This window comes from Sapajus apella, unplaced genomic scaffold (assembly GCF_009761245.1).
Source record: "Sapajus apella isolate SASKATOON/1434 unplaced genomic scaffold, GSC_monkey_1.0 scaffold106, whole genome shotgun sequence".
Taxonomy (NCBI): Eukaryota; Metazoa; Chordata; class Mammalia; order Primates; family Cebidae; genus Sapajus; species Sapajus apella.
The window spans coordinates 3028663-3043149 of record NW_022437046.1 but is presented as its reverse complement, the minus strand read 5'-3'; the positions used below and the strand labels follow the sequence as shown (position 1 = coordinate 3043149).

Sequence of the window (14487 nt, the reverse complement as noted above, 5' to 3'; positions counted from 1 at the left end):
GCTGGCCAGCTGTTCAAGCCATGCACAACCCATGGGCTATCAATGTGCAACCTCTTTAATAAAAGTTACTAGGATCTGAGAATTTAAAGATAAGACAGATTTTGACTCAGTCTGGGTTAGTTGTCTGACTTGTGCACAAATGGGAGAGGGACCACATCACTGTAAATGGTCAAGTATGGGCTGGATAACCTTCTAATGTGACCTTCACAGATGGGATTAAATTATCAAGTACATAGCTGGGTAAGATCTGGTTTTTTTCAACATTTAGATTCAGTGGGTACATGTGCAGGTTTGTTACCTGAGTATACTGCATGATGCCAAGGATTGGGGTATGAATGATCCCATCACCCAGGTACTGAGCATAGTACCCAATAGTTTGTTTTTTTCTCAACTCCTGCCCTGCGTCCTCCCTCCCCACTCTAGTTTCTATTGTTGCCATCTTTATATCCCTGAGTACCCAGTTTTTAGCTCCCATTTATAAGTGAGAACATGCAGTAGTTTTCTGTTTCTGAGTTAATTAACCTAGGATGATGGCCTCTGGTTGCACTGGATAAGATTTTTTTTTTTTTTTTTTTTTTTTTTTTTTTTTTTTTTTTTGGAGAGGGAGTCTTGCTCTGTTACCCAGGCTAGAGTGCAGTGATAAAATATCTTGACTCACTGCAACCTCCACCTCCTAGCTTCAAGCAATTCTTCTGCGTCAGCCTCCCGAGTAGCTGGGATTACATGCACCCACCACCACACCCGACTAATTTTTGTATTCTAGTGAAGAGGGGAGTTTTACTGTGTAGATCAAGCTGGTCTTGAACTCCTGATCTCAAATGATCTGTCTGCTTCGACCAACCAAAGTGCTGGGATTACAGGCGTGAGCCACCATGCCTGGCCTGGATAAGATTTTTAAAGGCCCCTTCCAACCACAAGATTAAGTGGGCCACTTTAGTCGGCATAGAGCTGAGGTCATGGGAGGAATACAACAAACACATAAACCTAATCATTTTTCTGGTCTTTGATATACTAATACCATATCAGAAAAGAAGTTATAAAGCTGCATCAGTCAACCAGCTAGTATTTATGAACACTACACAGCAGGATCCAGTTCTTCTCTGTTGTCAAAATAGCAGTGATAGATTAGAGTCTTCTCATGCTTCACATCTCTGACTATCATTTAACCAGCTAGAGAAAAATCTGCTTTAAAAGGTTAATAAGATAAGGTTCTGCCTACCAAGATAGTCTTCCTGTCTTAAGGTAAGCATTAGTTACATCTGCCAGTCTGGGCAAGCAGGCTTACTCCTGTAATCTCAGCACTTTGGGAGGCTGAGGTGGGAAGATCACTTGAGCCTGGGAGGTGTAGACTCCGGTGACTCGTGATCATGCCACTGCACTCCAGCCTGGGTAACAGAGTGAGACCCTGTCTCAGAAAAAAAAAAAAAAAATTGTTTTAAATAATTACATCTGCAAAATCCCTTCACAGTAATACCTAGATAAGTGTTTGAATCACTAGGAGAAGGTATGTGTATATATGAGGCACTGGGATCTTGGGGTAGCCATCTTAGAATTTTGCTTACCACAGTGGATGATCTTTATTTTTTAGCTTAGTTGTATTGCCACATCACACATTGGACATATGATATTTAATATTTTGGATTTTTTTTAAGCTTTTAAGCTACACTTTGACCTCTTTATAGTAACAAATATTAGATGTTTATGGACTTTTGGAGGCTGGGACAAGAGGATAGCTTGAGGCCAAGAGTTCAAGATCAGCCTAGGCAATGTAGCAAGACACCATCTGTACAAAAAAATTAAAAAATTAAAAATAAACCAGACATGGTGGTATGCACCTGTAGTCCTAGTTACTTGGGAGGCTGATGTGGGAGGATTGCTTGAGCCTGGGAGTTCAAGACTATAGTGAACTGTGATTATACCACTACACTCCAGCTGGGGCAACAGAGCAAGACCCTGTCTCTAAAAATATATAAGTAATGAATAAGACTATGAATATTTTTGGCTTTTTTTTTTTTTTTTTTTTGGCCTAACCACTATATTTTACTTTTAGAAATTATAAAATTGGACCAGGAGTTGGGTGCTTTCTAAGCAGCTGTGGAACCTCAAGAAAATAATACCTCCTGTATCTGTTGGAACAATACCATTGGTCCTTAGCTTTTTTATTTGTTTTTCTTTAGAAACAGGGTCTCACAAAAAAAAAAAAAAGAAGAAAAAGAAAGAAGGAAAAGAAAAAAGAAACAAAAAAAAGAAACAAGGTCTCACTATGTTGCCTAAGCTGGAACGCTGGGACTATTTATAGGTGTGATCATAGCACACTATCACCTCAAACTCCTCAGCTCAAGCAGTCCTCCTGCCTCAGCCTCCCAGGTAGCTGGGGCCATAGACACATGCTGCCATGCCCAACTAGTACTCAGCTTTTAGAAAGAAGCCTAAGAACTAAGTAGGGTCATATATAGTATAGCAGCTATAAGCACAGGATGTGGAATCATCTGGTTATGGATATATTGTGTGTACGACTAGGGCAGGTTACCTACTCTCTGCCTCAATTTTTTATCTGAAAAACAAAATAAGTTGTAGTACATATCCCAGAGGACTGTTGGGAGGATTAAATGAGTGATTCATGTTAAAATACTTAGAATAGTGCCTTGCGTGTGGTTAGGGTTCAGTTAAGTGTTTTCTCTAATTATTATTACTGCTATTGTTTTGGGATCTCTTAAGGGATGGGATGAATTTTACCTATCAGAAAGTCTGAAAACTCAGGTTTTATCCTGAATTTTCTATTAACCTGCTGCATGAGTCATGGAAGCTTTTTAGCACTCTTTTCTTCATCCATAGAGGTACAAAAACAATATATAAACATTACTAACCTTATTATGTACAAACACTAGTTGGAAGAGTCAGTGCATGGATTTAACAACCCCCACAAGAGGTCAGTTTCCGGAATGGAGACTTCATTCATTATTACAATGCCAGCATCTAAAACAGTGCACAGTAGAAGCTCAGGAAACGTCTCTTTTGAGTGAATGGCCTCAAGGAATTCTCTCTAATGGGGAAGACAGATGAGTAAACCATTACAGTACACACTGGTGAGTCCTATGATAGAAGGAAATGCGCTGAATATTCCAAATGTTTCTGCTACATTTTGGATTTTTCTGTTTTCTGCATTTACTCTCTTCAGCTCTGTTAGAACAAGGCAATAAACTGCGTAATGCTATGGTGATTTCTGCAATGAAATCAAGCCCAGAGACTAGCATGTTGTTGGACCAAGTTCATCCTCCTATGAAGGAAGATTCTCTTAGAGCATCAACACAGTAAGTTATAGGTTAGACAGAACCCTAACAGTTCATTTCTTTTTTTTTTTTTTTTTTTGCTTCTTTTTTGATTTAACAGTTCATTTCTTAATAGTTGTTAACCTATGGTTTTTGACAAGTTATGGACTAGATAATCTTGGAAATGCTTATCAGATTATTCCTGATGTGGTGGGAAAGAAGCCTACACTAGGAGTTAAGATGCTAAAAATCTTATCCTAACACTGGCACTTGCTGCATATGTAAATGGGTAAATTCTTTACTCTCTCTGAACTGGCATGCCTGGAAGTAAAATGGGGATATTCTCTCCCTACCTCACAGAAATGAGATGGGATTCTACTGTAGGAAAGAGCTTTACAAAGTGTTAAGTGTTATGTATATTTCAGGCAGTTAAGTCTGAAGTATGTTAAATTTTCTGAGTCAGACCAGCTGCATGTACGAATTGATTATGATTTAGATTTTTTCCATCTGTTAGCCACTCAGTGAGAAAGTAGTTTTCCACCCCTTAGAATCAGAACCTTTTCTAGGAATCAATTTAAAGACCACATTGAAGATCACCTCCTTCCTTCAACTGAGAATACATTTTGGAGACATGACACAAAAGCTGATACCAGAGCTATACAGCTGCTATTAGGCAGGTAAGCACTCTCAATTGGCTTTCTTCCTTTTAAATTCTTCCTGCAATTCATAATATACATTGTTATCAGATTCATCTTCCTGAAGTAACATGTCCTTACACTAACCAAGCCCTTCTCTATTCCTTAAACTATCAATCATTGCCTGCTAAATAAAAATCCAATCTTTAGTTCTTTACTCTTGGCTTCACTTACAGAATGATCCCAGTCTACCTTACCATTCTTATCTCCCACTCTTTCCCCAACACCCGTGTTAACACAGTATGATGAAAAGAGCATGGATTTTAAACAGATACAAGTGGAAATTCAAGGTCCATCTCTAATTAGCTTTGTGGCCTTAAGCAGGTATCTCTGAACTTCAGAGACGTTGGTAAAATTGGAATTGTACCTAACCATGTAAAATTGTTGTAAGGATTTAAAATGACGTATATAAAGGAGTAACACAATGCTTGACACACAGTATTTCAAGGTTTTTTTTTTTTTTTTTTTTTTTCATTTTTTGTTTTTGAAATGGAGTCTCACTCTGTCACCCAGGCTAGAGGGCAGTGGCACAGTCTTGGCTTACTGCAACCTCCATCTTCCAGGTTCAAGTGGTTCTCCTGCCTCTTCCTCCCAGGTAACTGGTACTATAGACATGCACCACCACACTTGGCTAATTTTGTATTTTTAATAGAGATGGGGTTTCACCGTGTTGTCCAGGATGGTCTTGAATTCCTGACCTCGAGTGATCTGCTCACTTCAGTCTCCCAAAGTGCTGGGATTACAGGCATGAGCCACAGTGCCCAGCTGACACATAGTATTTTGACTGTTGGTAGCTTTTACTGTTAACATTGTGAATAACCAACCAGACTCATCTATTTATTATCTCTTAAATAAAAGATACTGTCTACATTCATATCTTGGAAAGCTAATAGGGCATAGTAGTTAAAAGCAATGTGTGCCGACTTTTAAAGGTTATGATAGAACACATGTTTCAAAGGTTCCAAAAGCTCATGCCCATAATCCCAGCACTTTGGAAGGCCAAAGCAGGCAGATCACCTGAGCTCAGGAGTTCAAGACCGGCCTGGCCAATAGGGTGAAACCCTGTCTTTACTGAAAGTACAAAAATGAGCCAGGTCTGGTGCCACATACCTGCAATCTCAGCTACTCAGGAGGCTGAGGCAGGAGAATTGCTTGAACCCTGGAGGCGGAGGTTGCAGTGAGCCAAGATTGTGCCTCTGCACTCCAGCCTGGATGATAGAAGGAATAGGACTCCATCTGCAAAACAAACAAACAAAAAACCCTCCAATTAGTTTGATTTGGTTGAAGTTTCTACCTCTATTCTAGGGAAGTAACAAGACTACATGCTTATTTTGTATGCTAATAGTAGGGATGAGTACAGTGAGTAGAGGTATAATGGAAAAGGTAAGTGGAAGCTAGACTTTGATTATTGTGTTAATAAGTTTGGACTTTAAAAATTGTGTAAACATCAAAATGTTTTGAGCAGAAGAGTAGAAAGATCACTGTCACAGCAGTATGGAAAAGCAAAAGCATTGGATAGAAGAGATGGGAAACCATGTAGGGGATGTTTTCTCCCTGGAAGAGGGGGAGAGGAAAGACATTAAAGGTTGAAATAACAGAATTTGATTCTTATTAGTTGTAGAAAGAGGGCAAAGAATAAAACATGATCACTAGGCGTTTTGCTCTAGTGACTTCATGGATTATAATGATTGAAATTATTGAAAATCCTCAAGCAGGCGTAAGGCCAAGTTCAAGTTTGAGCATGTAAATCTGTTAAACTTGAGTTGCCTGTGGAACACTCCAGTGTAGTTATCTTGTAGGCACTTGGATATATAGAGCTGAAGCCCAAGAGAGAGGACTGGCCCAAAGATAAAAATTGAGGATTTGTTAGCTACTCTGTAATAACTGAAAGCTTTGGAGTGAACAAGATCACCCAGGGAGAGTATGGTAGAATGAAGGTAAGAATAAAAGTTACAACTTTTATGTTCATTCCTTGCCAGGCACGGTGGCTCATACCTGTACTCCCAGCACTTTGGGAGGCTGATGCAGGCAAATCGCTTGACCCCAAGAGTTCAAGACTAGCCTGGATAACATGGGGAAACCCTGTCTCCACAAAAAAATGCAAAATTAGCTAGACGTGTTGGTGTGCACCTGCAGTCCCAGCTACTAGGGAGGCTGAGGTGGGAGGATTGCTTGAGCCCAGAAGGCAGAGGTTACAGTGAGCCGAGATCATGCCACTGCACTCCAGCCTGGGCAACAGAACAAGACCCTGCCTCGAAATGAAATAAACATCAAGAAAATGATGATAAAAGGATAGAAAAGGCATAAACTTAGGAGAACCAAAAGGTGAGGTAACAGCAAAAGAAAGATGTCAATAAAATTTTGGAAGCCAGAAAACAGGTGAACAAAGGTAACTGACCTAAAAAATAGAGAAATCTGTATGTGTGAGGTTAGAGAACCAACAGTTGAATTGCAGTAGCCCAAAAAGACTACTGTAGGAATTAGAAACACCAGGTATCTCTACACTTGATCTTAGCCAAAAGACTGAGAAGTGATGGGATCGCTAAAGCAATATCTGAGTTTGAGGCTAAAAATGAGGACTGGTTAAGAAAAAATAAATAGGAGCAATTAGATCCCTCCTTCCCCGCTCAAGATCTGGACAGATAGTATAGTATAGAAGTTAATTGAAAGAGAACCTCAACCAGGTTGCCTGTATTTGAATCAGAGCTCTGCCACTCACTAGTTGCAAAACCTTATCTAAGTTATTTAGCCACCTTCTACTACTGTTTCCTCACCTATAAAAAGAATATCGCAATATAACCTACTTCAACAATATGTGGTGTGAACTCAGTGAATTAATTCTTACAAACAACCTACAGAATGATCTCTCCGTATATGTTAGTTGTTATTATAGTACTGTCTCCCATCATCCCTAGAGCCAGAAGACTGACATTCCCCTGCCCAGTGAAAGACTAGCGGTTTACTATGTAGAGGTTACAAGCTGATTCTTCATTGCAAGGCTGGCAAGCAAACTGAGGGTAGTGGTGAGCACCATACTGAGGAAAAGGAGACTGAGTTAAAGTCTGCATATGGAATAATGAACACCCTTCTCACCTCTGATTTCCTTTCCCTCTTGACTCCTAGAACACTGACAGCCACATCACCTCCCAAATAGGAGATTCAGATTTTGCTGAGAAACTGTCTAACTCAAGAGAAAAGAAGTACAGATACCAACATTAGCGGTTACTCAACAAAATGGTGTAGCTCTACTCAATTATTTTATAATGAAACCAACCAGTCAACAAGTTTCCCCCAACCCTCAACTGGAATATGACTCTTCCAGTCAGCACTTCGGTACCTGACTTTTAATATGAACAGATATCCAAAATTTGTAGACATTGGAGGAATACTTCAACGTGACGCAGAGAACAATATTTAATGCAAAATTTAGAAGAGAAAGATGAAGAAGAAAAATCCCAGAAAGTGTAACAAAAAGAATGGAGTTAGAAAATCAGAAAGAAAATATAAAATTGTGGATATTTTAAGAAGATTCAATGTCCAAACTATGGGAGTTCTAAAAAGAAAGAAAAAAAAAAGGAGAGAAGGGAATTATAAAAGTAAATTTCCCTGAACTGAAGCACATGAGCTTTCATGTAGATATTTGAACCAAGATCTCTCTTTTTATCCCTCTGAACTCACAGAGATGGAAACCCCACTCCAGGTTAGAGCAGCCAAGACTTTAGGGCTCCCTTTTTCCCTAGTACCTAGTTGGTGCGCTACGTTCCCAGGGAGGGGTAGATTCAAATTATTAATACTAGAATTAGAAGTTAAAGAGGGACATTAATACTAACTGTGTACAAATAAAACAGAAGGTAAAGAAATACCATGAACAGTTATCTGACAATAAAGTAGACAACTTAGATGAAATGGACAGATTCCTAAACTATCTCAAGAAGAAATAGACAATACGAAGAGACCTATAAAAATAAATCAATTAATAATTGAAATAGTAATCAAGTAAAGAGATTGAATTAGTAATTTTAAAAGTAGTACAAAGAAAAGGCAGGCCCAGACAGCTTCACTGCTGAATTCTACCAAACTCTCAAAGAAGAGTTGATACCAATTCTTCACAAACCTTTCTAAAAAATTAGAATAGTAGGGAACACTTCCTAACTTATGAGGCAAGCATTACTGTGATGGCAAATCCAGACAGGGTTATCATCAAAGAAAACTACAGATCAGTATGAATGTGGACACAGAAATCTTCCAGAAAATATTTGCAAGCCAAATCCAACAACATATAAAAATAATTTTATACCAAGACCAAGCAGGGTTTATTACAGGAACAAGAGGTTAGTTTAACATCTAAAAATCAATATATGTGATCCACCATTATCTATATCTATATAGAGATAGATAGATTAGATAGATAGGTAGGTAGGTAGGTAAATGGATAGATAGGCAGATAGATAGATAGATAGACAGACAGACAGACAGACAGACAGATAGATAGACAGATAGATAGAGAAGATAGAGAAGTTTTTTTTATTGGGGTTTTTTTTTTTTTTTGAGACTGAATCTCACCCTATCACCCAGGCTGGTATGCAGTGGCTTCCTCTCAGCATACTACAACCTCTGCCTCCTGGGTTCAAGTGATTATCCTGCCTCAGCCTCCCAAGTAGCTGGGATTACATGTGCGTGCCACCATGCCTGACTAATTTTTGTATTTTTAGTAGAGACGGGGTTTCACCATGTTGACCAGGCTGGTCTCCAATTCCTGACCTCAGGTGATCTGCCCACCTTGGCCTCTCAAAGTGCTGGGATTACAGACGTGAGCCACCGCACCCGGCCTCACCATATCAATAGAATAAAAAACAAAAACCACATGATTATCTCAAGAGTTGCAGAAAAATATGCAGTCATGGTGGCACATGCTTGTAGTCCCAGCTACCTGCAAGGCTAAAGAAGGAAAATCCCTTGAGCTACAGTGAGCTGTGATTACTGCATTCCAGTCTGGGTGACAGAGTGAGATCTTGTCTCAAAAAATATATATATAAAAATAAAGACTACATACATTATTAAAATAAATTAAAGAAGATTTAGATAAATGGGGGAAAAAATCCTATGTTTATGTTTCAACACAATATCAGAATCCCAGCTGACTTCTTTGTGGAAATTGACAAGCCGTTTCTAAAATTCATAGGAAATTGCATGGGACCCAGAACAGCCAAAACAATCTTGAAAAAAAAGTAAATAGGACTCACCCTTTCCAATATTCTTACTACAGAACAACAGTAATCAAATCAGTGTGATACTGGCATTAAAGATAGACATATAAATCAATGGAATAGAATTTATAGTTTAGAAATTTTAGACAAGGCTGTGAAGACCAATCAATGGGGGAAAAATAGTCTTTTCAACAAATGGTGCTGGAACAACTGGATAGCTACATGCAGAAAAAATGAAGTTGGGACCAGGAACAATGGTTCATGCCTATAATCCCAACATTTTGGGAGACTGAGGCAGTAGGATCATTTGAAGCTAGGAGTTTGAGACCAGCCTGGGCTACATAGCATGCTACAATTAGCATGTTTTTAAGCTTCATCCATGCTGTAGCATCTCTACAAAAAATAAAAAAGATTAGGTATTGTGGCACATAACTGTAGTCCTAGCTACTCAGGAGACTGAGGCAGGAGGATTACTTGAGCCCAGGAGTTCAAGCATGCAGTGAGCTAAGATTCCATCACCACATTCCAGCTTGGGTGACAAAATGAGACTTGTCTCCAAAAAAGAAAAAAAAAAAAAAAAAAATGAGGTTGAACCCTTATCTCACACCATACACAAAAATTAACTCAAAATGGATCAAACAGCTAAATGGAAAAGCTAAAACTACAAAACTCTTAGAGGTAACTCTGTGACCTTGGATTTGGGAAAAAGAGTCTTAGATATGACACCAAAAGCACAAACAACAAAAGAAAAAAGATACATACTTTGGACTCCATCAAAATTAAAAACATGTGCTTCAAAGGACACTGTTAAAATAAGAAGCCGGGCGCGGTGGCTCAAGCCTGTAATCCCAGCACTTTGAGAGGCCGAGGCGGGTGGATCACGAGGTCAAGAGATGGAGACCATCCTGGTCAACATGGTGAAACCCCGTCTCTACCAAAAATACAAAAAATTAGCTGGGCATGGTGGCACATGCCTGTAATCCCAGCTACTCAGGAGGCTGAGGCAGGAGAATTGCCTGAACCCAGGAGGCGGAGGTTGCGGTGAGCCGAGATCGTGCCATTGCACTCCAGCCTGGGTAACATGAGTGAAACTCCGTCTAAAAAAAAAAATAAAATAAAAAATAAATAAATAAAATAAGAAGACACCACAGAATGGGAAAAAAAATATTTTTAAATCTTATATCTGTTACAGGACTTCTATCTAGAACATATGCATAACTTATATACTTAATAATTAAGGAACAAGTAATCCAATTAAAAAACATGGGCAATGGATCTGAATAATCATTTTTCCAAAAAATATATTAAGATGCCCAATATACACATGAAAAGATGCTTGACACCATTTGTTATCAGGAAATCAAGACAATGAGATACCACTTCACACCCACTAAAGTCAAATAGTCTAGATGGCAACAAGCATTAATGAGGATGTGGAGAATTTGAAACCCTGGTACACTGCTGGCAGGAATGTAAAATGATGCGTCTACTTTGGAAAATAGTCTGTCAGCTCCTCAAACTCGTACCTATAGATTTACCATATGACAGAAAACAATAAATTTTTTTTTTAAGATTTACCATGTGACCCAGCAATTCAACTCCTAGGTATATACCCAAGGGAAATAAAAAATATGTCTACATAAACATGTGTACATGAATATTCATACCAGCATTATTCAACTGGACAGCCACATGTAAAACTAAATAAGGCAACTACAAAAATGAAACAACCTAAATGTCCATCAACTGATGAATGGATTAAGAAATCTAGAATACCCATATAGTAGAGTAGTGTTTTCACCTTTGGCCATCAAGGTGAAGTACTGCTACATGTTACAACGTGGATGAAGCTTAAAAACATGCTAATTGAAAGAAGCTAGCCTGGGCGTAGTGTGGTAGCTCACACTTGTAATCTGGGAGGCTGAGGTGGGAGAATCACTTTAGCTCAGGAGTTCAAGACCAGCCTGGGCAACACAGGAAGACTCCATCTCTACAAAAAGTAAAAAATTAGCCTAGTGTGGTGGCATACACTTGTGGTCCTGCCTACTCAGGAGGCTGAGGTGGGAGGATCACTTGAGCCTAGGAGGTTAAGTCTAGAGTGAGCTGTGATTGCACCACTATACTCTAGCCTGGATTGCAGAGCAAGACCCCGTCTCAAATAAAAAAATGCCAGTCATAAATAAATATGGTTTTTTTTATTTCAATTTAAATGAAATATCCAAATAGACAAATCTGTAGAGACAGAAAACAGATTAATGTTTCCTTAGGGCTGGGAGTGATGATGGATAGGGTAGTGCAGCTAAAGGTTATGGAGTTTCTTTTTGAGATGATGAAAATGTTTTAAAATTGAGCAGTGATGGTTGGTCACATTTATGAACATACTAAAAACTATATAATTGCTCACTTTATTTATTTTGTCTATTTATTTATTTGTTTATTAATTTTGATACAGAATTTTGCTCTGTCGCCTAGGCAAGAGTGCAGTGGCTCAATCTCTGCTCACTGCAACCTCAACCTCCCAGGTTCAAGCAATTTTCTTGCCTCAGTCTCCTGAGTAGCTGGGATTACAGGTGCACGCCACCACGCCCAGCTAATTTTTTGTATCTTTAATAGAGACAGGGTTTCACCATGTTGGCCAAGCTGGTCTTAAACACCTGATCTCAAGTGATCCACCAGCCTCGGCCTCCCAAAGTGCTGGGATTACAGGTGTGAGCCACCATGCCTGACCAAATTGCTCACTTTAAATGGGAAAATTGCATGGTATGTGAATTATATCTCAATAAACCTGTTTGTGGGGGGGAAAAAGATCAAGAACTCAGAACAGTGAATGAAAAAAGATACACCAAGACACATAATTATGAAATTTTAAAATACTGAGAGACAATATTAAAAGCTTCCAGAGAGGGAGAAAGAATAAAGGTCCTATATACAGTATGAGGAATTGGAATAACGTCAGGTTTTCTACCAGTTCCCTGGAAGACAATGCAGAAATGTCTTAAGAATTATGAAGTAAACTTATTTTCAACCTAAAATTCTACTCCTAATCAAACTATTAATCAAGTGTGAGGGTAGAGTAAAAATAACTTTATGCAGAGTCTCAGAAGTTTGCCTGTCTTGCACAATTTCTCAGAAAACCACAGGAAAAAATCCTCTACTGAACATTGATTTTAGGAGGAAAGAGTAAGACTTACAGTCCAAGAAATAGGAGTCACAACACAGAATAGGGATAGAAGGATATTTCAGTTATATATCATAGAGAGAGGGCAAGCAGTCCATATAGGGATATCCCTGACTTCAGTAGGAGTGTTTCTAAGGAGTGCAGAAGTGGAGGGGAATGGAACATATATTAAGTTAGGTAAACGGGAAATGCGTGGTTCAAGTGTAATGGTATAAGAGAGTGGGTCCTTCATTTTTCATAATAGGAAGTTCATAGACCATACAGAAAAGTGAAAAATCAGAAAATAACAGTATATTAATGTGTCACTTGAAAATATGGAGGTAAGGCCAGGCATGATGACTTACTCTTATAATCCCAGTATTTTGGGAGGCTAAGTCAGATCGTTTATTTCAAGACTAGCCTGTGCAACATAATGAGGCCCTGTCTCTACAAAAAAAATTTTTTAATTAATCGGATGTGGTGTTGTGCACCTGTAATCCTAGCTACTACTAGGGAAGCTGAGACAGGAGGATCCCTTGAGCTCAGGAGTTCGAGGCTATGATCATATCACTGTACTCCAGACTAAGCAATAAAGCAAAACCATGTCTCTAATACAGTTTTTAAAAAGAGAAATATGGAGGTAAATACCAGAAGAAACATCCAAGGGAATTGAAAATGATCGCCTCTGAGGAATGAGTCAGCTACGGTTTTTTATTATAAGCCTTATAGTCCTATTTGACTTTCAAAATAGGTATGTGTATTCTTTTATTTAAAATTATGTCTAAGAAGAAAAAGAACAGGCTAATGCTGAGAATAGGCTTATTTTATGGCCAAGGAACGCAGGCAAATTTTATCCCTTTTAGTATGTCATAGGCAGGTGAATAAATTCAAAGAAATATTAATTTCAAAAAAGTAAAAAGTGGAAAAGTCTTCATAACTAAGGGTGTACAAAGGGGGGAATAACAAGCAACTGGAAAAATCTTCATATTTTTAAGAATGTACAAAGGAGAGAGTATATGTGGCAAATAATACAGTTACATAAAAGACTAAAAAGTAGAGTTTCAAAAAGGAGCAGCTCTCAAACTCCTGGGCTGCAGATGCTGCAGAGTGGCCATGTAGACTGGGAAGTTGTTAGTTTGATTATGGCAGCTAGAAAGCTGTTCTGACCTTTGAGAGAGTGTTACTATATAGACTGATGGTTTTCAAGGAGGGAGTGATTCTTCCCCACCCCAGCCCCATGGGACGTTTACGGTATCTGGAGACATTTTTGGGTTGTCACAACTGGGAACATGCTACTGGCACCTGGTAAGTGGAGGACAGGGATCTGAAATGCATAGGACAGTCCCAAAGACAAAGCATTGTCTGACCCAACATGTCAGCAGGGCTGAGATTGAGAAACCGTGCCGTAGACTAAGGAAAGGTGAGGAAAGGAATGTTAATTATCTGCTTGTTCAAAATAATATAGAAGCACTGTCTAATTTGAAACTAGTGATTATATACTGTTTTCTTGAGAAATTAAGGGGAAAAGTATAGTAGCTAGCTTGAAGGGAAGCAACATGGAAAGAAATAATAAATAAAATGTGTAGCATTGTACCTGGCATCATGTTCATTAAGAAATCATTAAGTTCACTCATAGGTACTTATTAAATGCTAATTACTATACAAGAAACAAACATACATGCGTACTTTGTCCTCAAGGGGCCTATACTTTGAGGAAAAATATGGAATTTATACAAGGACCTGAAATAAAGGTAGAAAGTAAAAATTGCTATCAGAAAACGTACCAACAGCCAGACGCAGTGGCTCACGCCTGTCATCCTAGCACATTGGGAGGCCAAGGTGGGTGGATCACCTGAGGAGTTTGAGACCAGCCTGACCAACATGGTGAAACCCCGTCTCTACTAAAAATACAAAAATTAGCCGGGCATGGTGGTGGGTGCCTGTAATCCCAGCCACTTGGGAGGCTGAGGCAGAAGAATCACTTGAACTCGGAAGGCAGAGGTTGCAGTAATGCAGAGGTTGCAGGGAGGCGAGATCACACCATTGCACTCCAGCCTGGGTGATAAGAGCAAAACTCTACTTCAAACAAAGAAAAAAAATACCAGTGTAGGATTTCAAAAGAAGGAGAATTTGTTTCTTCAAAATTCTGAGTTTATAGT

The 14487-nt window shown here is 38.9% G+C and overlaps 1 protein-coding gene across 6 annotated transcripts in view; it reads left to right on the top strand.

The window, feature by feature from the left end:
- The window catches only part of C2CD3 (C2 domain containing 3 centriole elongation regulator), a 159376-nt gene that overhangs the window by 33858 nt on the left and 111031 nt on the right, over positions 1–14487 (top strand). For 4 of the 6 annotated variants that reach the window (XM_032259042.1, XM_032259045.1, XM_032259046.1 and 1 more), the window contains 2 exons: positions 3179–3311; positions 3818–3946. In XM_032259042.1, the coding sequence (XP_032114933.1) occupies positions 3179–3311; positions 3818–3946 (262 nt within the window). The remainder of the gene's footprint in view (positions 1–3178; positions 3312–3817; positions 3947–14487) is intronic. The other 2 variants (XM_032259043.1, XM_032259044.1) reach the window with 2 other exon arrangements.